This window comes from Astyanax mexicanus, chromosome 4, assembly GCF_023375975.1.
Source record: "Astyanax mexicanus isolate ESR-SI-001 chromosome 4, AstMex3_surface, whole genome shotgun sequence".
NCBI classification, from domain to species: Eukaryota; Metazoa; Chordata; class Actinopteri; order Characiformes; family Acestrorhamphidae; genus Astyanax; species Astyanax mexicanus.
In genome coordinates, this window is record NC_064411.1 from 51,507,296 (window position 1) to 51,531,755 (window position 24,460).

Consider the following 24,460-nt stretch of genomic DNA (forward strand, 5'->3'; position numbering starts at 1 on the left):
TTTATTTTTTTATTTTTCTTCTTTTAAATATATTGTTTTAATTATGTTTTATTCATGCTTTATCCTATATTTATTTATTTTTTTATTTTTATATTTTTTGTAATTGTCTTACATGTTTATGTGACTCTACTTGTATTTTCTAATTTGTAAAGTACTGTATATAACCATTGTGTATGAAAGGTGCTATATAAATAAACTTTTCCTTTGCCTTAAATTTGGATGCATTAGCAAATTTCTGCTCACAATACAGAAATATAAAAAATATATAGCTATGGTAAATTTCTCTTAAAATAAATATATAATTTAACAGTTTTAATAGCTTTCTAAATAGCATTTTAAGAAGGGTTGTATATATATATATATATATATATATATATATATATATATATATATATATATATATATATATATATATATATATATATTCTTTTTTTTTTGGGGGGGGGGGGGGAATGTGAGTGGGTATTAGTTCCATTCAGGAGGTTAATCAGCATACGTCACAGCCTCAGGTGTACTCACCTGTGATTGGCTGGGCCAGAGCGGGTTTATAAAGAGCCTGTCCACTCCATATATTTCCTATTATAACAGAAAATGACCTCAAACCGCTAGAGGGAGCCAGCGAAGGAGTCTAAATTGAATAGGAAAATATGGAGCTAAATGGCTAAAAACATATATTAAGAATACTGGCTATCCACTTATTCTGAATATTACTTTAATTTTAGAACATAAAATGATGTATGTTGCTAAGAAAACAAAGAAATCCCATCTATATGTTTCAGTTTTTCTACAGCAAACAGATTTTATGCAGTAAAGATGCTAGCATTACTGCTACTGCTGTGAGCTGATACTGGAGTTACTGATTTTAAAAGGCTAATAGCTGGAATTTAAAGCTTTTAGATATTAGATATACAGTGCTGAAACGTGGTGTATTGTTTTGTGTTGAGAAAATCAGTATATTTCCTGTATAAAGATGATTAAACATGTATAAACTCAGATTTTTCTCAGTTGCTCCATAGGAACACATTCATTTTGGACTCACTTCAAGTGTGCAGTCTCCTTTCTATTAGAGACTCTGTGGCTAGGTCTCATTAGGCCTCACCCAACTAGTGCTGAGGTTTTGGTGGTAGTGTTTTCAGTGTTGAAAACTCTTTCTGTCTGTCTGTCTCCTCTATTTCAGCTCTCTTTCTCCTCCTGCTAATTCTGTGGGTTTATTTTATTCTAATTATATATATATATTAGCTGCATATTTGTTGTAATGGAACCAGCAGAAACCACTAATGCAGGAGTTCAGGTGCGCGATGATCTGGCTGAGAAGTGCCAGAAGCTGTTTCTGGAGTTCCTGGAGGAGTAAGTTCAGATCTAAATCCAGAGAATCTCTGACAAAAAGGAAAATAAATATTTAAGAATCTCTTAAGTAGATTATTTATTTATTAGAGTCCAAGGAAGTCCAAAATTATTAGGAGCATATGGAGCAATTGAGCAAAATCAGGGATTATATATGTGATCGTTTTTATACTGAAAAATGTACTTATTTCCCTTAAAACAGAACAATGTTTCAGCACTAAATGCATGATGTTTAAAGCTTTAAAATTCAGTGTATACACCTTTTAAATATGTTTAAACCACCTTCAGACATTATCTTTTTATGTTTTAATTATTTTGTCTTTTTATTTATCTAATTTAATGTTTTACCTTTTAGCCCTTTCATTTTATTTATTTATTTTATTAATTTCATCATTTTATTTGTTCTATAACTGCTTTTACTTCTGGCCTTTTACCTTTTTATTTAATTTATTTCTTCCTTTTAATTTTTTAACTTACTATTTATTTTAGTTCCATCATTTACTTTTTTAAAATTGTGGTTATTTTAGTCCTTTTTTCCTTTAATTGTGTTTATATTTTATTATTCTACTTATTTATCTCTGTTTTATTGCTTTACATTTTAGCCTGTCTGCATATCCTTTTATTTTTAATTATTTAATTTCTTCTTAATTATGTCTTTTATATTGTTTGCTTGTTTTCATAATTGAAACTTCTTTTTTAATACCTTCAATTTTGTATAGGCTCGGCTGCATGAGAAAATGAGGGAAATAAAGGATGATTGATTAATTGGTCCTAACTGTGTCTCCATGTGAGCATCAGCTCTCCAACCAATCAGCTCACAGTAGCAGCAGTAATGCTAGTGTCTCTATTGTCCAAAAAATTGTTTTTGTAGACAAATAGAAACATATAGGTCTGTTATCTTTGCTTTCTTGGCAAAATGCTTCCTTTTTCTTATATTCTTTTAAAATTAAATATATTTCCAGACAACGTAATTAGTAACTATTATTAATTAGAGTTTTTAACTGTTTCAGGTTTCAGGATAAAGTTGGAGATCCACTGTATTTACCTGAAGCTCAGGAGCTGATCCGGCCTGAGAGGAACACCCTGACCGTCAGCTTCACCAACATAGAGCACTACAACCAGCAGCTGGCCACCACCATCCAGGAGGAGTACTACAGGTAGACCACACCGCTCCTCCAGAGCCTGGGTGGGGTGATTTTGTTACTGAAATAGATATATATTTTTTTATATTCTGTTTCTGGTGTTAATTTTTTAATATTGTACTGAATTTTAGATTTTTAGTTTAAGCTGGTCTTTGCTGAATATGGTAGTAGTTGAACAACTGGTTGCCCAAGTCATATGCTGGTAAAATAGAAAATTAGAATATTATATGAGACCAATTGGTACTTTTGGCAGTGTGAGAAGTGTGCCAAGTCCTGCTGGAAAATGAAATCCACATCTCCATAAAATTGCTGCAAGATTTTCCAGGACAAAACTGCTCTGACTTTAGACTTGATAATAAAACACAGTGGATCAACACCAGCAGATGACATGTCTCTCCAAACCATCACTGATCATCAGTACTGAAAGATTATTGATCTACTGTTCGAATTCTGATGTATCTGGCGTGATATGTCATGAAGAAGAAAAGGAGATCCAGTCCAAAAATTGTAGTTCCGTCAGATTTTATTCAAAGATTTTATTCTTCTGAGCAAAACAGTTTTTTGGGTACATCAAAAATTGAGTAAAAAGATGATTTAAAATGAATTACAATAAAAAGGTGAAAATAAAAGGAAAACTCAACAGGTGAGGAAAAGTTGGGGATTCCAGAGTTCTCGGCTGTGTGTACAGGACCTGTGGCTCTCTAGTACCTCTCGGGAGGAAACTCTCCCGCCCAGCTCAACTCTTTCCTAGACAGTGGAGTCTAATAAATACAGGCATTCGCCTGGCCTTAGTCCAATGGTGTGTGAGGAGGCTCCTCACACCACACCGGACCTGACACCTAAGCAGTTTTTCATTCTGTACGTCAGCCGAGAATTTGGTCACCTCAACCTTATCAGACTATAAGTTACTCTTGGTTCCGCTGGAAAAAACCCACAGTATCTCTGGACACCTGTGGAATCAATCATGCTGAATTGCAAGAAAACCCCGGCCTTGTGTATATATACGTATATATATACGTATATATATATATATATACGTATATATATATATATATATATATATATATATATATATATATATATACGTATATATATATATATATACGTATATGTATATATATATATATACATATACGTATATATATATTATGGCAAGCCAAACAGGAAATATATAATAAAAGCTGATATATATATATAATGAAAGCCGATATATATATAATGAAAGCCGATATATATATAATGAAAGCGATATATATATAATGAAAGCCGATATATATATAATGAAAGCCGATATATATATAATGAAAGCCGATATATATATAATGAAAGCCGATATATATATAATGAAAGCCGATATATATATAATGAAAGCGATATATATATAATGAAAGCCGATATATATATAATGAAAGCGATATATATATATAATGAAAGCGATATATATATAATGAAAGCCGATATATATATAATGAAAGCCGATATATATATAATGAAAGCGATATATATATAATGAAAGCCGATATATATATAATGAAAGCGATATATATATAATGAAAGCCGATATATATATAATGAAAGCCGATATATATATAATGAAAGCAATATATATATAATGAAAGCCGATATATATATAATGAAAGCCGATATATATATATAATGAAAGCCGATATATATATAATGAAAGCGATATATATATAATGAAAGCCGATATATATATAATGAAAGCCGATATATATATAATGAAAGCGATATATATATAATGAAAGCCGATATATATATAATGAAAGCCGATATATATATAATGAAAGCGATATATATATAATGAAAGCCGATATATATATAATGAAAGCGATATATATATAATGAAAGCCGATATATATATAATGAAAGCCGATATATATATAATGAAAGCGATATATATATAATGAAAGCCGATATATATATAATGAAAGCCGATATATATATATAATGAAAGCCGATATATATATATAATGAAAGCGATATATATATAATGAAAGCCGATATATATATAATGAAAGCCGATATATATATAATGAAAGCGATATATATATAATGAAAGCCGATATATATATAATGAAAGCGATATATATATAATGAAAGCCGATATATATATAATGAAAGCCGATATATATATAATGAAAGCTGATATATATATAATGAAAGCTGATATATATATATATATATATATATATATATATATATATATATATATATATATATATATATATATATATATATAACGAAAGCTGTTAAGACCCTTTAAGAGGTAAACGGGTGGTCCGCACAGTCAGCCTGAGAGACTGAAGGTGGCGTTGTGGTTCAGCCGGCCGCAGCTCCTCGCGCAGGGGAGGCCGACCACCGGCAGGCAGCGCGGCGCATTCTCTCCACGGAGGTGCAGCGCGACCGGCCTCGGACTGGCTTTAAAGTGTCAGGGGGCGAAGGTGGCAAAAAAGCACCGGCCCGCGAGCTGCTTTCACTTTCCCCGAGCCGGGGACGGTCTACCAGCGTTCATTATATATATATATATCAGCTTTCATTATATATATATCAGCTTTCATTATATATATATCAGCTTTCATTATATATATATCAGCTTTCATTATATATATATCAGCTTTCATTATATATATATCGCTTTTATTATATATATATCAGCTTTCATTATATATATATCAGCTTTCATTATATATATATATCAGCTTTCATTATATATATATCACTTTCATTATATATATATCGCTTTTATTATATATATATCGCTTTCATTATATATATATATCAGCTTTCATTATATATATATCAGCTTTCATTATATATATATATCGCTTTTATTATATATATATATCGCTTTCATTATATATATATCAGAGTTTATTATATATATATATCAGCGTTCATTATATATATATCAGAGTTCATTATATATATATCAGTGCTATCCTTACTTCCTTTTCCTGATGATTTAATTTCCTGTTCCTATTTTTCCCCCCAAGCTAGCTGCTGTTGTTAAAAAAACTTATGGAGTGTTATTTGTAACAATATCATATAAATAAATGAATAAAGAAATAATTGCTTAAAATGTTAAATAAATATTTAAAATGAGATTTAATTAATTAAAAAATAATTAATAATTAGTTTCCCAAATCCCTATATTTCCCTATATATATACGGAAAAAATAATTAATAATTAGTTTCCCAAATCCCTATATTTCCCTATATATACATATATAGGGAAATATAGGGATTTGGGAAACTAATTATTAATTATTTTTTCCGTATATATATAGGGAATTATAGGGATTTGGGAAACTAATTATTAATTATTTTTTAATTCCTATATGTATATATAGGGAAATATAGGGATTTGGGAAACTAATTATTAATTATTTTTTCCGTATATATATATATATATATATATATATATATATATATATATATATAGGGAAATATAGGGATTTGGGAAACTAATTATTAATTATTTTTAATTAATTAAATCTCATTTTAAATATTTATTTAACATTTTAAGCAATTATTTCTTTATTCATTTATTTATATGATATTGTTACAAATAACACTCCATAAGTTTTTTTAACAACAGCAGCTAGCTTGGGGGGAAAAATGGGAACAGGAAATTAAATCATCAGGAAAAGGAAGTAAGGATAGCACTGATATATATATAATGAACTCTGATATATATATAATGAACGCTGATATATATATAATAAACTCTGATATATATATATAATGAAAGCGATATATATATATAATAAAAGCGATATATATATAATGAAAGCTGATATATATATAATGAAAGCTGATATATATATAATGAAAGCGATATATATATAATAAAAGCGATATATATATAATGAAAGTGATATATATATAATGAAAGCTGATATATATATAATGAAAGCTGATATATATATAATAAAAGCGATATATATATAATGAAAGCTGATATATATATAATAAAAGCGATATATATATATAATGAAAGCTGATATATATATAATGAAAGCTGATATATATATATATAATAAAAGCGATATATATATATAATGAAAGCTGATATATATATAATGAAAGCTGATATATATATAATGAAAGCTGATATATATATAATGAAAGCTGATATATATATATATAATGAACGCTGGTAGACCGTCCCCGGCTCGGGGAAAGTGAAAGCAGCTCGCGGGCCGGTGCTTTTTTGCCACCTTCGCCCCCTGACACTTTAAAGCCAGTCCGAGGCCGGTCGCGCTGCACCTCCGTGGAGAGAATGAGCCGCGCTGCCTGCCGGTGGTCGGCCTCCCCTGCGCGAGGAGCTGCGGCCGGCTGAACCACAACGCCACCTTCAGTCTCTCAGGCTGACTGTGCGGACCACCCGTTTACCTCTTAAAGGGTCTTAACAGCTTTCGTTATATATATATATATATATATATATATATCAGCTTTCATTATATATATATATCAGCTTTCATTATATATATATATCTGCTTTCATTATATATATATCAGCTTTTATTATATATATATCAGCTTTTATTATATATATATCAGAGTTCATTATATATATATCAGAGTTCATTATATATATATCGGCTTTCATTATATATATATCGCTTTTATTATATATATATCAGCTTTCATTATATATATATCAGCTTTCATTATATATATATCACTTTTATTATATATATATCAGCTTTCATTATATATATATCGGAGTTCATTATATATATATCGGCTTTTATTATATATATATCAGCTTTCATTATATATATATCAGCTTTCATTATATATATATCAGCTTTCATTATATATATATCACTTTTATTATATATATATCAGCTTTCATTATATATATATCGGAGTTCATTATATATATATCGGCTTTCATTATATATATATATCGCTTTTATTATATATATATCAGCTTTCATTATATATATATCAGCTTTCATTATATATATATCACTTTTATTATATATATATCAGCTTTCATTATATATATATCGGAGTTCATTATATATATATCGACTTTCATTATATATATATCAGCTTTTATTATATATTTCCTGTTTGGCTTGCCATAATATATATATATATATATATATATATATATATATATATATATATATATATATATATATATATATATATATATATATATATATATATATATATATATATATACACATGTATATACATGTATATATATATATACGTACATTCTAAGACACAACGTGAATCATCGAGAATCATGCTAAATGCTTGATTAACATACTGATTAAGTTAAATGCTGATTCAGTAACACACAGATTAACCCTTTAATCAATGAACAATAAACATAGTAAGGCAAAACTTCTCCATATTCTTACAAGTACATTTTACATTTTATTTGTAAATCAAGGGATCAGAGTCTGGAGGAAGAGTGGAGAGACACACAGTCCAAACTGCTCGAGGTCTAGTGTGAAGTTTCCACCAATCAGTGATGGTTTAGAGAGACATGTCATCTGCTGGTGTTGATCCACTGTGTTTTATTATCAAGTCTAAAGTCAGTGCAGTTTTGTTTTCCCACAAAATCTTACAGCACTTCATGCTTCCCTCTGCTACTGACAACTTTTATGGAGATGCGGATTTCATTTTCCAGCAGGACTTGGCACACTGCCCACACTGCTAAAAGTACCTGGTCTTATATAGTATTCTAATTTTCTGAGACACTGTTTTTTGGGTTTTCACATTTTAAACTGAATTACTGAAATAAAGTAACTTTTCAATGATACACATTTTTTTTAGATGCACCTGTAACCCCCAGAAGTGTTGGGTAGACCACCATCATTCTAGAGAACACAGTTTTTGGGGTGTTTTTAAACACCTTTGCTGTTAAAGACCAGCTTGGACCAAAGCAGCCCCCAGCAAAAGCTGGTCTTGAGCTGATTTTATAATAAGGAGTTATTTTAATAGCAATGACTAGTGACAGGCCTGGTCTGACGGTTAATCAAATCTTTTTAAATTTTTTTTCATTTTTATTTTTTCAGGGTTTACCCGTTTCTGTGCAGAGCTGTGCGCCACTTCGCCCGCGATCATGGGAACATACCACCATCTAAAGAGTTTTACGTGGCTTTTTCTGACTTCCCTTCAAGACAAAAGTTGGCATGCCTTTTATTTTTGCTTATTTTGTGTGATTTCATATTGCAAACCCATATTTTATTTGATTTATCAGATTTATTTTCTATCTATATATGATGAGGGCTGGGTTAAAACAACATATTAAATATTCAGTACAATTTTTACATAACCTATGTTATAGGTTCTTTTCGGGGGTTGTTAATTTGAAACTGTGGAAGAACCCCGTAAGGTGCTTAGAGGATCCTGATGACTGTTTTTTGATTCTTCTCTTCAGGATTCGTGAGCTGTCCACGGCACGTATCGGCACTCTGCTGAGGATCAGTGGTCAGGTGGTGAGGACTCATCCTGTTCACCCTGAGCTGGTCAGTGGGACGTTCCTCTGTCTGGACTGTCAGTCGGTCATTAAGGACGTGGAGCAGCAGTTTAAATACACTCAGCCCACCATCTGCAAAAACCCTGTATGTGCCAACCGCCGCAGATTCATGCTGGATACAAACAAATCTCGCTTTGTAGACTTTCAGAAGGTAAACTGAAAAGAAAAACTGCTACAGGTGTGGAGATGGATAGATGGATTTATTTCTTTCTTTCCTTTTTTTCTCTTTCTTTTTCTTTCTTTTTCTTCCTCTTTCTTTCTTTCTTTTTCTTTTTTTTTCCTTTTTCTTTTTCAGATCTCATAAAACTTCCTGTAGCTGTCTAAATACTTTTGTCCATTTGTACAGTGCGTAATATGCATTAGCCTCCTGTCTGTCTCTTTCTCTGTGTCTTTGTCTCTGTCCATGTCTGTCTCTCTGTGTCTGTGTCCCTGTCTGTTTTATTTCTCTCTCTTTCTCTCTGTGTCTGTTTTTTTTTTTGTCTCTGTGTCCCCACGTCTGTTTTCTTTGTCCCTGTGTCTGTCTCTCTGTCTGTCTGTCTGTCTCTCTCTCTCTCTCTCTCTCTCTCTCTCTCTCTGTCTCTGTCTGTCTCTCTGTCGGTCACTGTCTGTGTCTCTGTCTCTCTATTTCTTTGTCTCTGTGTTCCTGTCTGTTTTATTTCTCTCTTTGTCTCTCTTTGTCTCTCTATGTCCCTTTGTCTGTTTTCTTTCTCCCTGTGTCTTTGTCTCTCTGTGTCTTTGTCTCTCTGTGTCTTTGTCTCTCTGTGTCTTTGTCTCTCTGTGTCTGTTTCTTTGTCTCTGTGTCCCTGCATCTGTTTTCTCCGTCTCTGTGTCCGTCTCTGTGTCCGTCTCTGTGTCCGTCTCTGTGTCCGTCTCTGTGTCCCGGGTCTCAGGTACGTATTCAGGAGACGCAGGCGGAGCTCCCTCGTGGATCTATTCCCCGCAGTGTGGAGGTGGTCCTGAGGGCCGAGGCTGTGGAGACGGCTCAGGCTGGAGACCGCTGTGACTTCACTGGAACCCTCATCGTGGTGCCTGATGTTTCTGCGATGGCTCTGTCTGGTATGGATTGTAATGCTGTTTGTCGTAGTGTAGTCTGTTATTTAGCGAGGTAAGTTCTGGTTTTGAACCTGATTGGACCTGTTGAGTGTGGTTTTCTTGTACAGGCACCAGAGCGGAGACCAGCTCCAGAGTAACTGGGAAGGAGGGCTTTGAAGCAGACGGTATTCAGGGTCTTAAAGCTCTGGGTGTTCGAGAGCTGTCCTACAGACTGGCCTTTCTGGCCAATTATGTTGCACCTACAAACCCCAGGGTGAGAACTAGAGGGTTTTCTACATTTATTATCCATCAATCAGCCATAAAATTTAGAACCACCTGCTTGATATTGAGTAGTTCCCCCCCCCCCCAGATCTATGTGCCTCCAGAACATATCTAACTATAGAATTTAGGACTTAACCACAGATCCTTAAGGATCCTTTACAGATCCTTTAGTTCAGATGGGACCTCCAATGATGGCTTTTTTTTTTTTTTTTTTTGGCAAAAAGCTACCAAAATTAAACGTTTAGTTGAATACTCAATGAGATATTCATAGGTTTTGATTAATTTTGCATTTTCACCATTGCATAAATCAATGGTTTAAATCTTTCAGTCTTTGATATGTGGATACCTTAGGCCACCGTTGTTTGGTTCTTGGTCTTGGTCTTGGTCAAAGTGTCCCCGATTCTTATGCATATTAATTTTTCCTCTTTTTAGCTAGGAATGTGACAACATGAAAATATTTTGATGTCATTTGTTGACTGAGGCTTAAAAATAATTTTTTAAAGGCCACTTTTATGATAGCATTTTAATTCCATTTGTAGAGGGTTAAATACTAAATAGCTGCCATTACTGGAAGCAAGGTTTTACCCATCATTTGTTAAAGTTATGGCTGATTGGTCGATGTAGGGTCATTATAAACTGACTTTATCGTGTCTCTTTTTCTCCAGTTTGGAGGTAAAGAGCTGCGTCAGGAGGACCAGACAGCAGAGAGCGTGAAGAATCAGATGACCGTTCAGGAGTGGGAGAAGGTGTTCGAGATGAGTCAGGACAAGAACCTCTATCACAACCTCTGCACCAGCCTCTTCCCCACCATCCATGGTAGGATCTGGAACACTTGGGGGAAGGTTTAATTCTAGGGTACACTGAGATCTCAGCATCCCACAGTAAGAGTAATATTAGCTTACTGCCTTTTCTCTGTGTAAATTACAGTCATGTGATCTACTGTGGCTTTTTGTGGTCTCAGTGTGGTTTTAATGTATTTTAATACTGTCAGAGTGCTGTGTTTGGGGGGGGGGGGGGGGTTGTGGTGCAGTTCTGACCTATTGATGGAAATGTCATAAAAAAATTATTAGTAATTAGGCGAATAGATGTCCCAATATGCTTGACCATATAGTGTAGATTTAAAATGGTCTGGTTATTCTGGTAAACTTATCCTGTGCAACTGAGGAAGCTCTTGCTCTTTCTTTCCTGGTGCAGTCCTGATGAGGGCCAGTTTAATCATAATGTGTGATGGTCTTTGCAGTGACTGCATTTGAGGATACTTTCAAATACTGTTTTCACTTTTCTTAGTCAATTTCATTACTCAAATATTCACTTTTCACTGTATACCTGTAACTCTACCTCTTCACTACTTTACAACTGATGCTCTCGAACACTTTATTAAGAGACAAGAAACTCAAGTAATTAACTCTTGAGTTCAGCACAGCTGTTAACTGAAAGCCTGAATTCCAGGTGACACTACCTCATAAAGCTGACTGAGAAAATGCAGCCAAAATAATGTTATGTGTAATCTACAGTGCACAACATTTTAAGAGAATAGAAAACCATTAAATATAAGGTGTCGAAACACAGGAAACGATGAAATCAAACGAGGGATTTTGCTCATGCTTTTTGGCGGAGTCGCCAAGACCACCATGGAGGGGACGTCCCTGAGAGGAGACATCAACGTCTGCATCATCGGAGACCCCAGCACCTCCAAAAGCCAGTTCCTCAAGTATGTGTAACACTGAATATGAGTGCACACATTACATTTTACCACCATTGTTACCAGTGTATTGTGATGATTTATCATATCATATTGTGAGATTTTCTTTGATTCCCACCCCTAGCTCTTCAGGAGTTTTACAGTACTGCAAAGCATGCTCCAAACATCCAAACATTTCACACAAAGCAATCCAGACTGTTCTCATACAGAGTTCCCCAATGGTGAAACAAACTACCTTCTACTACCAGATCAGGAGAATCTCTCACTATCTTTAATAAACTCCTGAAGACAGAGCTCTTCAAAGAGCACTTACTCTCCTAACACCTCTAACTAACTACCTTCTACTACCAGATCAGGAGAATCTCTCACTATCTTTAACAAACTCCTGAAGACAGAGCTCTTCAAAGAGCACTTACTCTCCTAACACCTCTAACACACTAACTACTTCTAACCTTATTTCTTTCTTCCCCTCCTTCACTCCTCTATCCTATTATTTTCCTTTGACCTCCTTTAGGCCCTGTCTAAAGATGTTTTTACCTTTAACTTCTATTACTTTTGTACTTCACTATTGTAAATCGCTTTGGACAAAAGCGTCAGCCAAATGTTATGTAATGTAATGTAACCTCACTCACAAGATAACACCTCACAGCTTATACAAGTATAAGTAAGTATATTCAGACGTTACGCTCCTCTCTCTCAGGCATGTTGAGGACTTTGTGCCGAGGGCGGTGTACACCAGTGGCAAGGCCAGCAGTGCCGCCGGTCTCACCGCCGCTGTGGTTAAAGACGAGGAGTCTCACGAGTTCGTGATCGAGGCTGGAGCTCTCATGCTGGCTGATAATGTGAGCAGCTTATCTTATTTTAATATGTTATGTTTTTGAATTATTTATTTTTTATTTCATTTTAACATAATGTTTAATAGTGATGCACCATTTTTATTTTTATTATGTATTAAAAAAAACATACAAAATTACTATTTTCAAACATTTATTGAGGGGCTGCCGGCTAAGACACTGCTACTATGATCAGAAGCTCGATAGTTCGAATCCCAGTCATTCAGCTTGCCATCAGCTGCCGGAGCCCTGAGAGAGCACAGTTGGTCTTGCTCTCTCTGGGTGGGTACAGTAGATGCCGCTCTTTCCCCTCATCACTAGTAGGGTGATGTGGATCAGCACAAGGCTGCGCCTGTGAGCTGATGTATCAGATCAGAGTCGCTGCACTTTCCTCCGAGTGCACTGTGATGATGCTACTCGGTAATACTACATCAGCAGCAGTTTGAAAAGAGGCGGAGTCTGACTTCACATGTATCGAAGGAGGCATGTGCTAGTCTTTACCCTCCTTGTGTTTGGGGCATCACTAGTGATAGGAGTGTCCTAAAGAGTTGGTTTGTTATTTAATTGTCCTTGTAAATTAGGGAGAAAATGTTTATAAACTTTCACTTCTTTTTAATTTTACATTTTTTAATACACTTTTCATTGGTGGCCCACACAATTACAACACCCTGCAGAGGGCTTTTAATTTGAAAGGAGCAATGCACATACAGAAACCTTTGTTTTGTTGGAGGCTTTGTTGTGGTGATGTTTTTTTAAGTAAAGTGCTGCTGAAAAACTAATATTAGAGGAAACACTTTAATATGACCTGAAATATTAAAGTCAGTCATTGTTCAGTATAAATTGTTTTGTATTTTAACTTATTTCAGTGAACTCAGTGTTTCCTATCAATATATATATATATATATATATATTATTTTTTTTATTTTTTTTATTTGTCAAATGTCATGTATCCCTGACCCTTAATAATGAATTATCCACAGGGTGTGTGCTGTATTGATGAGTTTGATAAAATGGACTTGAAGGATCAAGTAGCCATCCACGAAGCCATGGAGCAGCAGACCATCTCCATCACCAAGGCTGGAGTCAAGGTACAGCATCCTCTTAACAGCTTTGTAAATTAAATTGAAGTTTAGAGACCACTTCAGTTTCTGAATCAGTTTCTCTGATTTTGCTATTTATAGGTGTATGTTTGAGTAAAATGAACATTGTTGTTTTATTCTATAAACTACAGACAACATTTCTCCCGAATTTCAAATAAAAATATTGTCATTTAGAGCATTTATTTGCAGCAAATGAGAAATGGTTGAAATAACAAAAAAAGATGCAGAGCTTACATCTTGGCCTCATGTTCTCCTCCACCAGTCTTACACACTGCTTTTGGATAACTTTATGCTGCTTTACTCCTGGTGCAAAAATTCAAGCATTTCAGCTTGAAGTTGTTTTTATGGATTGTGATCATCAATCTTCCTCTTGATTATATTCCAGAGGTTTTCAATTTGGTAGAATCAGAGAAACTCATCATTTTTAAGTGGTTTAATTTTTTTCCAGAGCTGTATAAACATCAATGTAAACTTTGTGTGTTTCTTTTAGGCTACTCTGAACGCCCGCACATCTATCCTGGCAGCAGCCAATCCTATCGATGGCCGATACAACCGCTCCAAGTCTCTGAAGCAGAACGTCAACATGTCCGCCCCAATCATGTCCAGATTTGACCTGTTCTTCATTCTGGTGGACGAATGCAATGAGGTAGAGACATGCCAAAATGCAGAAACGTCTTACGTTAGATTGTTACTTATTCTAGGATGCATTTTTAATAGGGGTGTCACGATTTTGATTTTTTTTATCGAAATCGATCAAAATTATTGTCATGGTCTCGAGCCTCGAAGTCAAAAAGAGGATCGACGATCCCTCCCGCTAAGCTGCGCAAGCACGCGCGCTACGCAAATGACGCAGCACCCTGTAGCCCAGGGTTTCTCAACAGAGAGAGCGGCTGCATGAGCGCAGCCCCGCCCTCCGACAAAAAGTTCCGCTGTGTGTGAGAGAGGCACATACGAGCCTCTCACACACAGAACAGCTGCCTTTCAACCGCGGAGGAGAAGCTAAAAACAGATTTATAGAACTATAGATCACAGTGAGGTTGATTTAAAAATCTTAAACTTATGACTGACTGCACCTGTTGCTTCATTTGATTAAAAAAACGTCATAGACACGCCCACACACGGCGAGCTGAGCCATCAGGTGTTCTGTCGAGTTGTGCTACCCTGTCAAACCATGCTACTCTTATGTGTATATTTAAAGGTAAAAATACAAAAGAAGCACAATATTAGAGCATGTTTCCAGTAAAGTTCATGTACTATATTTGTAAAGCCTAAATCACTGTTTCAGGGTGAAGTTATGGTTTTTTATTATACTCTGTTTTTTATATACTTATATTTGATGTCCGACGCCACGGACATTGTGACTGCTCAAAGAGCAGCCCTTTCTCCTTTTTAGATATTGTAAATTTGATTAATCAAATCTATGACTGATCATAGACTAATCTTAAACTGGCATAGGCCTCTCTGCTGTTAAAAAAAAAAAAAAAAAAAAAAATCGGAAAATAAAATCGAATCGAGGATTTAGAGAATCGTGACGCCCATAATTATTACCCCTTTCAGACCCTGCATCCATTACAATGGAAATAATGTATTTTTTTATTTTTTTTAATGTTTTGTTGCACATAACACTATTAAAATAAAATATTGGTACGGAATATAACATGTTACACACAGGCTTTTTCAGTTTAATAGAAATAAAATAAACTCTTCAATGTTTTAGTTAATTTGGTTGATTTTCTATATAGATTTTATAGTAGAACATACGTCTTCTTTTCTATGCATTACAGACAGAAAAACAGCATTTTTACATTTTGTTTCCATCACTGGAGATAATTCATGAAAATGTTGACTCTGATTTTGAAAGGCTAACAAACTAAAAGTTGAGAGCCAGAAGGTAACATAGACATGGAGGGCACTTTGAAACGCTAGCATCCCTCTGCTTTACTGTCCCCAATCCTGAGTAATTTGAATGCAGTCGGCTAATATAATATAAGTTTTTTTTTTTTTTTTTTTTTTTCGTTTTTACTGTCTTACTATCACAATAACGTTTTCAGGACGAAATATTGTCCCCGAAATTATTTACCTGCTTCTTGGGCTCCCAAAGGAGCTTGAACACATTATTATGTGATAATAATAATACTGTTACAATATTTTACAATTTAACTAACGTTTTATTATTAAGAACAGACATTGGGCTTCTAATATATATATATATATATATATATATATATATATATATATATATATATATATATATATATATATATATATATATATATATATTAGAAGCCCAATGTCTGTGATTTATTTAGGATATTAAAATATTATTTATTTATAATATATATATATATATATATATATATATATATATATATATATATATATATATTATAAATAAATAATATTTTAATATCCTAAATAAATAAAACAAAAAGTACAACCAACCTGGGACTCTTGAGTTCTGAGAAAACTGCACTAAATATTAAACATAACTTTAAGTTGATAACTAATTATTGCGACAGGCCTAACTTTTACTTGTAATTGGTTTTGTGACATAAATTGTAATCAATGGGCTAAAGGTGGAAATTGATGTAGTATGATTTTTTGGATAACCAAATTTTTTTTTTTATTTATTTTATCCTGATTTTTATTTATTTGTTTTTTCTTCCTCCAGGTGACTGATTATGCCATAGCCAGACGAATTGTAGATCTCCATGCTAGAAATATAGATTCAGTGGAACGGGTTTATGCAAGTGAGGACATTCAGAGGTATATACTTTTTGCCCGGCAGTTTCAACCGAAGGTGAGACATTGAACAATTGTGCATTTTGAAAAGTTATTTTAATATTTGTTTTTTGTGTGAAAAAGGAAAAATTGCACTGTCCTAATTTTTTTTTACAATACCCACCAAATGCTGACTTTATAATCTGCCAAATACAACTTAGTCAACATAAATTGTGTATTATTATTATTATTATTATTATTATTATTATTATTATTATTGTTAACTACGTGTCACTTTTGGTAAAGTCTAAAAAATCCCTGTATTTTAGTATTGTAATCTATATTAGATAAAAGGCACCTTTTCTTAATATTATAGTCCTAATTACTGCCCAAATTAATGTTAACTAGTGCATCTCAAAAAATTTGAATATCATTGAAAAGTTGCTTAATTTCAGTAATCCAGTTCAAAAAGTGAAACTCCATATTATATAGATCATATTTTAAGTGTTTGTTTATTTTATTGTTCATAATTATGGCTTAGAGCCAATGAAAACCTAGAGTGGATCAACACCAGCAGATGACATTTTTCTCTAAACCATCACTGATTGGAGGAAGAGTAGAGAGAGACACAGTTCATGCTTGTTTGAGTTCTATTGTGAAGTTTCCACAGACTCTGGTTCCTTGATTTACAAATGAAATGTAAAATTTACTGATGATCAGTGATGGTTTGGAGAGTCATGTCATCTGCTGGTGTTGATCCACTATGTTTTATTATCAAGTCTAAAGTCAGTGCAGTTTAGTTTTCCCACAAAATCACAATTACAGCACTTCATGCTTCCCTCTGCTACTGACAACTTTTATGGAGATGCGGATTTCATTTTCCAGCAGGACTTGGCACACTGCCCACACTGCCAAAAATACCAATTGGTCTTATATAATATTCTAATTTTTCAAGACACTGATTAAGGTTTTTTTTCATTGGCTGTAAGCCATAATCATCAACAATAAAAGAAATAAACATTTAAAATGGATCGCTTTGTGTGTAATACATACATTTAATACGAGTTTCACATGTTTTAATTGAATTACTGAAGTTTTGATCTTTAAATACAGAAACTTTCCTATTATTTTCAAATTTCTTAGAGATGCACCAGTAAATCGCTCTGTTTTCTGTAGATCACTCCAGAGGCGCAGGAGTTTGTGGTAGAGCAGTATAAACGTCTGCGGCAGAGAGACGGAGGTGGCACTACTAAATCTGCCTGGAGAATCACAGTGAGGCAGCTGGAGAGCATGCTGCGTCTGTCCGAGGGCATGGCCCGCCTCTACTGCTCAGATGAGGTCAGTGGAGCGGCAAATCTTGTATCTGTATGTTAAAAAAGGCCTTTATTTGTCGTAAAGTGTCTTAAATCTTTTTCCAAAAGCTCTTAACCCTATAGAATTATATTTATATTTGTTGAGGGGAAAAAAAAAATATTTGAATCTACTTTTTGAGAGATTGTGGATCTCTGTTGATGAATCAGTCAAAGAATTTGCATATTGTTGCCTTGAGGCAACACATTTAAAATCACTATTTTAGTAAGTAAATAAAAACAAAGGTTAACAATAATAATAATAAAAAAATAAAAGAAAGTGTGTTAATCCAAAAACTATTTTTTCATTTTCATGCGTTGCATTTTGCAGTTTCCAAATTTGATATGCAAGTTAGCTTACTTTTAGCTAGTATATAAAATACTGTAGCTATGAGGAAAGTGTAGTTATGGGTGTTGGATAAGCCCACTTTCGCACTGGACCCTATTTTCAATGTACAATTTATTTATTTATTTATTTATTTATTTATTTGTTTGTTTATTTTTTTCAAGTAAGGATCTGCCAGAAAATACCAGATCACAAGTTTACTGTAAAAATAATAAACTTAACAAACAGCACCAATATTGTCATTTTGTAATTGCGAACAGCGGTCTTAAAGGGAACATATTATGCAATATATACTTTTGTATTACCACTTGGGTCTCGACTGTCCCTATAAACCCTATAAACACCTCAAGCACCAAAAAAAAAACATATGTTTTTTGTGAATCAGTTGAAAAAGTTTGATATCAGTAATCATATGAGCTGTTTGGATGGCTTTCTTATTGTGATGGCGCAATAAACCAAGAAGCCTGAATATAGCCATCCTGGTTCCACCTCTCACCTTTCAACCTTCAACAGAGCCCCACCCACTAGATCAGTCTGAGAACCTCAAACAGTACACAGGAAGATTAGTCAGGAGACTTCTTTTGAGGGTGGGATCTGTACCTACTGTCTGTGGCAAGTCACAAGTCACACAGTGGCAGATGAGGGAGATAATGAGTTTTGCTAACACTAATGTGTGGGGAAACGCTGTAACGATGTAAGAATGGTTTTGTGCAAAGAACTTAATGAACATGTTTTGTATATCTATAGCCCATGATAACTGGTACTGTTTATCTGTGTTTAAGGTTCAGCCCAAACATGTGAAGGAAGCGTTTCGACTTCTGAATAAGTCAATCATTCGCGTCGACTCCCCTGATATCAACTTTGACCAGGAGCAAGACGACAACGAGGATATTAATGGTAAACGAATTGAAATTATTATGATATTAAAGAGTTTATGGTTTGAGTAACGGCCTCTATGGTCCAGAGAAGACTTTATACTAGATTTTTTTAGCAATACTATGAGGATTTGATTGTGTAAGAGGTGAGGTGGTGATCATCCAAACATCCTGACATGACTCAATCAACCTTTATTTCCACTCGGTAATACATTAAGGGTAACCCTCATTTTTAATGCTGCATGCCAAAAAATTAAAGGGACTGAGATTTAAGTTTAAATTCTAAAAACAAGCAAATAATGAAAGTTTAAATTAAGAAGAAACAAAAAATAATTAATTAAAAAAGCATATGCAAACAGGCTAAAATGTAAGCAATAAAGCAAAGAGACAAATAATTGGAATAATAAAATATAAAGACAAAAGAAAAAGAGGACGAATTATAAAAAAAGTAAATGATAGAACTAAAATAAATAATATTAAAAAGTTTAAAATATATTTAAAAAAAAATAAAAGGACGAAACAAATGAAATAAGGTAAAAGGCTAAAAGAAAAAAAACAGTAATAAAATAAATAAAAAGATTTAAATGAAATGGAAACCCACCTATCCCACCCCTGGCATGGTGCTGATGAGAATATGGTTCATGTGTATCTGCTGCAGAGAGTCCTGTTCTATAAGCATAATTTCAGTAAGCCAATGAAATGGTCTAATTAATTTACTGTTTAATTGTCTGATTCATTTACTTTACTTAATTAACCCAATAATGGCTTATTACTACAATGTGTGCGTAAAGAATATTTTAATAGTTGTAATTTCAATGCATCGCCTCTAAGTGTCGCCAAATGACACAAAAACACAATACATACGTACAAAAAACATACGTACGACCGAAACGAAAGTGCCGTGGAGAAACGTTCACGTCACATTTAGTACATCTGACCGGGAGTGTGAAATATGGCGTACCTGAGGCTCCTGGTCTTTACTGATCTTCTCTCTGCAGGTCAGAACGAGGCGTTGGGTGGGGAAGTGAACGGTGTGAAGGGTCAGAACGGTGTAGCAGCTGATGCTGAGGAGGCCATGGACACTGGAGAGGCCGAGCGGCAGGAGAAGAGTAATAAAGCCCAGCCGGCCGTACGCATGTCCTTCTCTGAGTACCGGAGACTCTCCAACCTGCTGGTGCTGCACATGCAGAAAATGGAGCAATGTGAGTGACTGGCTGGCTGGCTTTTAGAATTAATCTGAATTAGTGATGAGCCCCAAAACATCACAAACACTGGTATAAGAGTGCGTTTTCTTCTTTCTTTGTGTATTCTTGCAGTTAACACAAACAGAGACCTGTTGTCCATAAAAATATATCTTTATTGGATAAATCCCAGACCCTCCCCCCCTTATATATATATATATATATATATATATATATATATATATATATATATATATATATATATATATATATATATATATTATTATTATTATTATTATTATTATTATTATTATTATTATTATTATTATTATTATTATTATTATTATTATTATTTTTTTTTTTTATTTTTTTAATTTATTTATTTATTTATTTATTTATTTATTTTGCAATATAGTAATTATTAAGTTAAACAAAAAAAAAAATAGAATAGACATTTATCAGCCACTCAAAAAGCAGCTTAGGCCCGCCCACTGCATGAGATAATTAAATATCAGCACACAGAAGTAAAAAAGCTTTTTCTTGTGAAATAAACGTATGCAAGTTATCTCGAATATATATATATATATATATATATATTATTTTTTATTTTTTATTTTTATTGTTATTTTTTTGCAATATAGTAATTATTTAGTTAAAAAAAAAATAGAATAGACATTTATCAGCCAATCAAAAGGCAGCTTAGCCCCGCCCACTTCTTTGGATAATTAAATGTCAGCACACAGAAGTAAAAAATCTTTTTCTTGTGAAATAAAATTATGCAAGTCATCTAGAATAAAACTTTATGTATTTATTTATTTTACTGATTTATTTAATCTTGTTTCAGCACTGGAACATATTTCAGTTTTTGTGTAATTCTGCCAGTTTCTCATTGGTCAATTAGTAGGTCTAAATGTTTACTCAACTTTGTACAGGTCTGCACATAACTTGTACAGCCATTTATTATTATAATATTTTTACAATTGCTGTTTTTTTTTTTTTTTTTTTTTACTGATTTATGGTAAATTAAGAGCTGGGGAACAAGGCATATTTTTTTATGACTTTGCATATGGAAAAAAAAAAAAATATATATATATATATACACTTATCACCTTTTATAATAACTTTTTGTTGTTGTTCCTCTAGTGGATGAAGAGTCGTCTCTGAAGAAGAGTGAGCTGGTGAACTGGTACCTGAAGGAGATTGAGGGTGAGATCGACTCTGAGGCTGAGCTCATCGCCAGGAAGAACCTGATTGAGAAAGTGCTGCACAGATTGGTGCATTATGTGAGTATCTGTACTTTTATATACTTAATTAACTGTATTATTGACTGACTGACTGAGCTACTGGTCTCTCAGCATGAGCGATTTTACTAAAAGGAACAAGTATTTAGTGGACAGCATGATGGCGAAGATAGGGATGCATGAATATATTCAGCAGCTGAAAATGTATTAATAAATATTAAATATTTTAAAAAAGAAACATGCAAAAAATGTGTTCGGTCTTCAGGCTTTTGGCAAAAAAATAAAAAAAGTGCATTCTCTGTTTTTATAAGTGAATATTTATAGCAGAAGATGATTTTTTTTTTATTATAAAACCGCTTTAATGTTGGATTAGTGTAATTTTAATTTTTTTTTTTTTTTAATAATTATTGGCATAGTTTTGGCATTCAATCATAAAAAAATCATTCTATTTGGCTGACTCTATAAAAAGAAGCTTTCATATGGGATCACACACAAAAACAGGGGGCATTTTTAATATTGTGAAATGTTGGATCATCAACTTGACATTTTAGTATCCGTCAAAATATTGGACACTTTGCCAGGGATCTGAGTGGGCCAGCTGACTAAAGCACTGCCACTATAATTGGGAGATCGCTGATTCGAATCCGAGTCATGCAGCTTGCCATCAGCTGCCAGAGCCCCGAGAGAGCACAATTGGCCTTGCTCTCTCTGGGTGGGTACAGTAGATGACTCTCTTTCCCCCTAATCACTCCTAGGGTGATGTTGATCAGCACAAGGCTGCAACCGTGAGCTGATGTATCAGAACCAAAATCGTTGTGCTTTCCTCTGAGCGTTAGTGCTGTGATGTTACTCGGCAATGCTTGTCAGTCAATTCAGTATAATTCAATTTGCATGTATCAGAGGAGGCATGTGCTAGTCTTCATCTTCCTGGTGTTGTGGCATCACTAGTGATGGGGGGGCTCCTAATGAGTGGGTTGGGTTATTGGCCTGTAAATTGGAGAGAAAATGGGATGCAAATTATTCGGGGAGGGGGGAAAAAAAACATGGTTTTTTATTATTATTTATTTCTTTATTGAAAGTATTTTCTACATTGTAAATTAATATAAAATACATTAAAACAATTAAGGGACACATTGAATGGAATTCTGTAGTAAACAGTATAAAAAAGTGTTGGTCCTCAGCCTGACCCAATCCCCTGATCTAAACCTGATGAACTGAGATGGTGATTTGAGGTGATTTAATTGGGATGAGCTGGAGCTTCACAGTGTGAAGGAAAAGCAGCAATTATTGTTCAGCACCTCCAGGAACTCCTTCCTTCTAAGTGCTGAGAAAACTATTCCAGGTGACTCTCCCTCATGAAGACACTGAGATTAAAATACCAAGAGTGTGCAGATCTGTCCTTAAAGATAAATGTGCTGCTTAGAAGAAATACATTACATGCATTATGTATGATCTTCAATATTAAATTTGCAATGTAAAAAATTTAAAAAAGGAAAGAAAACGCATTAAATTATGAGGTGTGTCCAAACTTTTGACCGGTACCTTTACTTTCTAAATACATTACATGATTTTATTAACATTTTTTTTAGCATATTATTTAGTTTTTCTTGTTTTTCCCCCTTTTCCCAGGATCATATTATCATAGAGCTGACTAAGACAGGCCTGAAGAAGGTCTCTGAGGAGGGGGAGGAGCCTGTTATGGAGGAAGACCCTTTCCTAGTGGTGAATCCTAATTATATTCTGGAAGACTAGAGAAGTCTTTGGTATATCATGGCCATTCTCACCTGTTGCATGTTTATTGAATATGTATTTATTGATTTATACGTGTAATATTTATAAAAAAAAAAAAATAAAGTGAAACTGTGTATTGTCACTGCGTGTGTCTCAATCTGTTCACTAGGTGGCACCGTTTCCTCACTTGATCTCCTGAGCATCTTCAGATTAAATGGATTTAGATCAAATTATTTGATCAGGGAGGAGTAGATCACAAATTTTATTTTCCTTATTTTAATTGGATGTGTTATTTATCCAAAAATAAATGCAATACATTTAGTTATTTACATTTTTCAATTGAACTGATGTAATTGTAATATAATGATGGTATAATTATGGTTTTAAGTCACTTGAGAATATTCATAAATTGTGATTATAATATGTGGGTCATTATCAAAATATTGAGCCATTTGGTCCTAAAAATAAAATAAAAATGAAATAACGTTTAAATATAATAAATTAATAAAATAATTAAAAATCATATTTTCTAGTTTATCCAACCTGTCCATGCAAGCTAAATGTCAATTTGTGCTTTATTACATTTTTTCCTTTATTTTAAAATTGTAGATTAATATAAAGTCATACTAACTATGTAAGAGAACATGGAATCATTTAATAAACAGTTAATTTTTTTTTTTTTTTTTTTTTGCTTAGATAGGGACAGCTTTGCACATCTTGAACATCAACATCAAAAATGTTGAAATGATGAAACTGGCACTCATCAGGACCTCCACAGGAAAGCAAAAGCATAATAAGCAGAAAAGGTTTCAGAATTACCAGCCTCAGAAACCGCAAGTTAACAGCACCCCTGAATGCTCAGTTTATTCAAAAATAATTAATAAAATGAAAAATGCTGTAGAAACAAGAATGAGGTGTTCATAATGTTATGCTTGTTCAGTGTATTTAGTGATCTTAACGGCTCTATGGAGCAGAAAGTATTAGCTGTCTTTTTTTCAAGCTGTGGATTTGAGGTTAATTTCTATAAAAAATTCCATTTAACACTATAATAT

At 33.5% G+C, this 24,460-nt stretch overlaps 1 protein-coding gene across 1 annotated transcript; it reads left to right on the forward strand.

The window, feature by feature from the left end:
• Nucleotides 1-1,106: 1,106 nt before the first annotated feature.
• On the forward strand, nucleotides 1,107-23,550 carry mcm6l (MCM6 minichromosome maintenance deficient 6, like). Its single transcript, XM_022678708.2, has 17 exons — nucleotides 1,107-1,347; nucleotides 2,355-2,501; nucleotides 8,552-8,662; nucleotides 8,917-9,166; nucleotides 9,906-10,071; nucleotides 10,176-10,321; nucleotides 10,995-11,145; nucleotides 11,899-12,040; nucleotides 12,732-12,873; nucleotides 13,845-13,952; nucleotides 14,455-14,610; nucleotides 16,636-16,764; nucleotides 17,862-18,023; nucleotides 19,163-19,277; nucleotides 20,254-20,457; nucleotides 21,580-21,719; nucleotides 23,307-23,550. The coding sequence occupies exons 1-17, from the start codon at nucleotides 1,256-1,258 to the stop codon at nucleotides 23,427-23,429; spliced, it is 2,484 nt and encodes an 827-aa protein (XP_022534429.2). The 5' UTR covers nucleotides 1,107-1,255; the 3' UTR covers nucleotides 23,430-23,550.
• The last annotated feature ends 910 nt before the right edge of the window (nucleotides 23,551-24,460 follow it).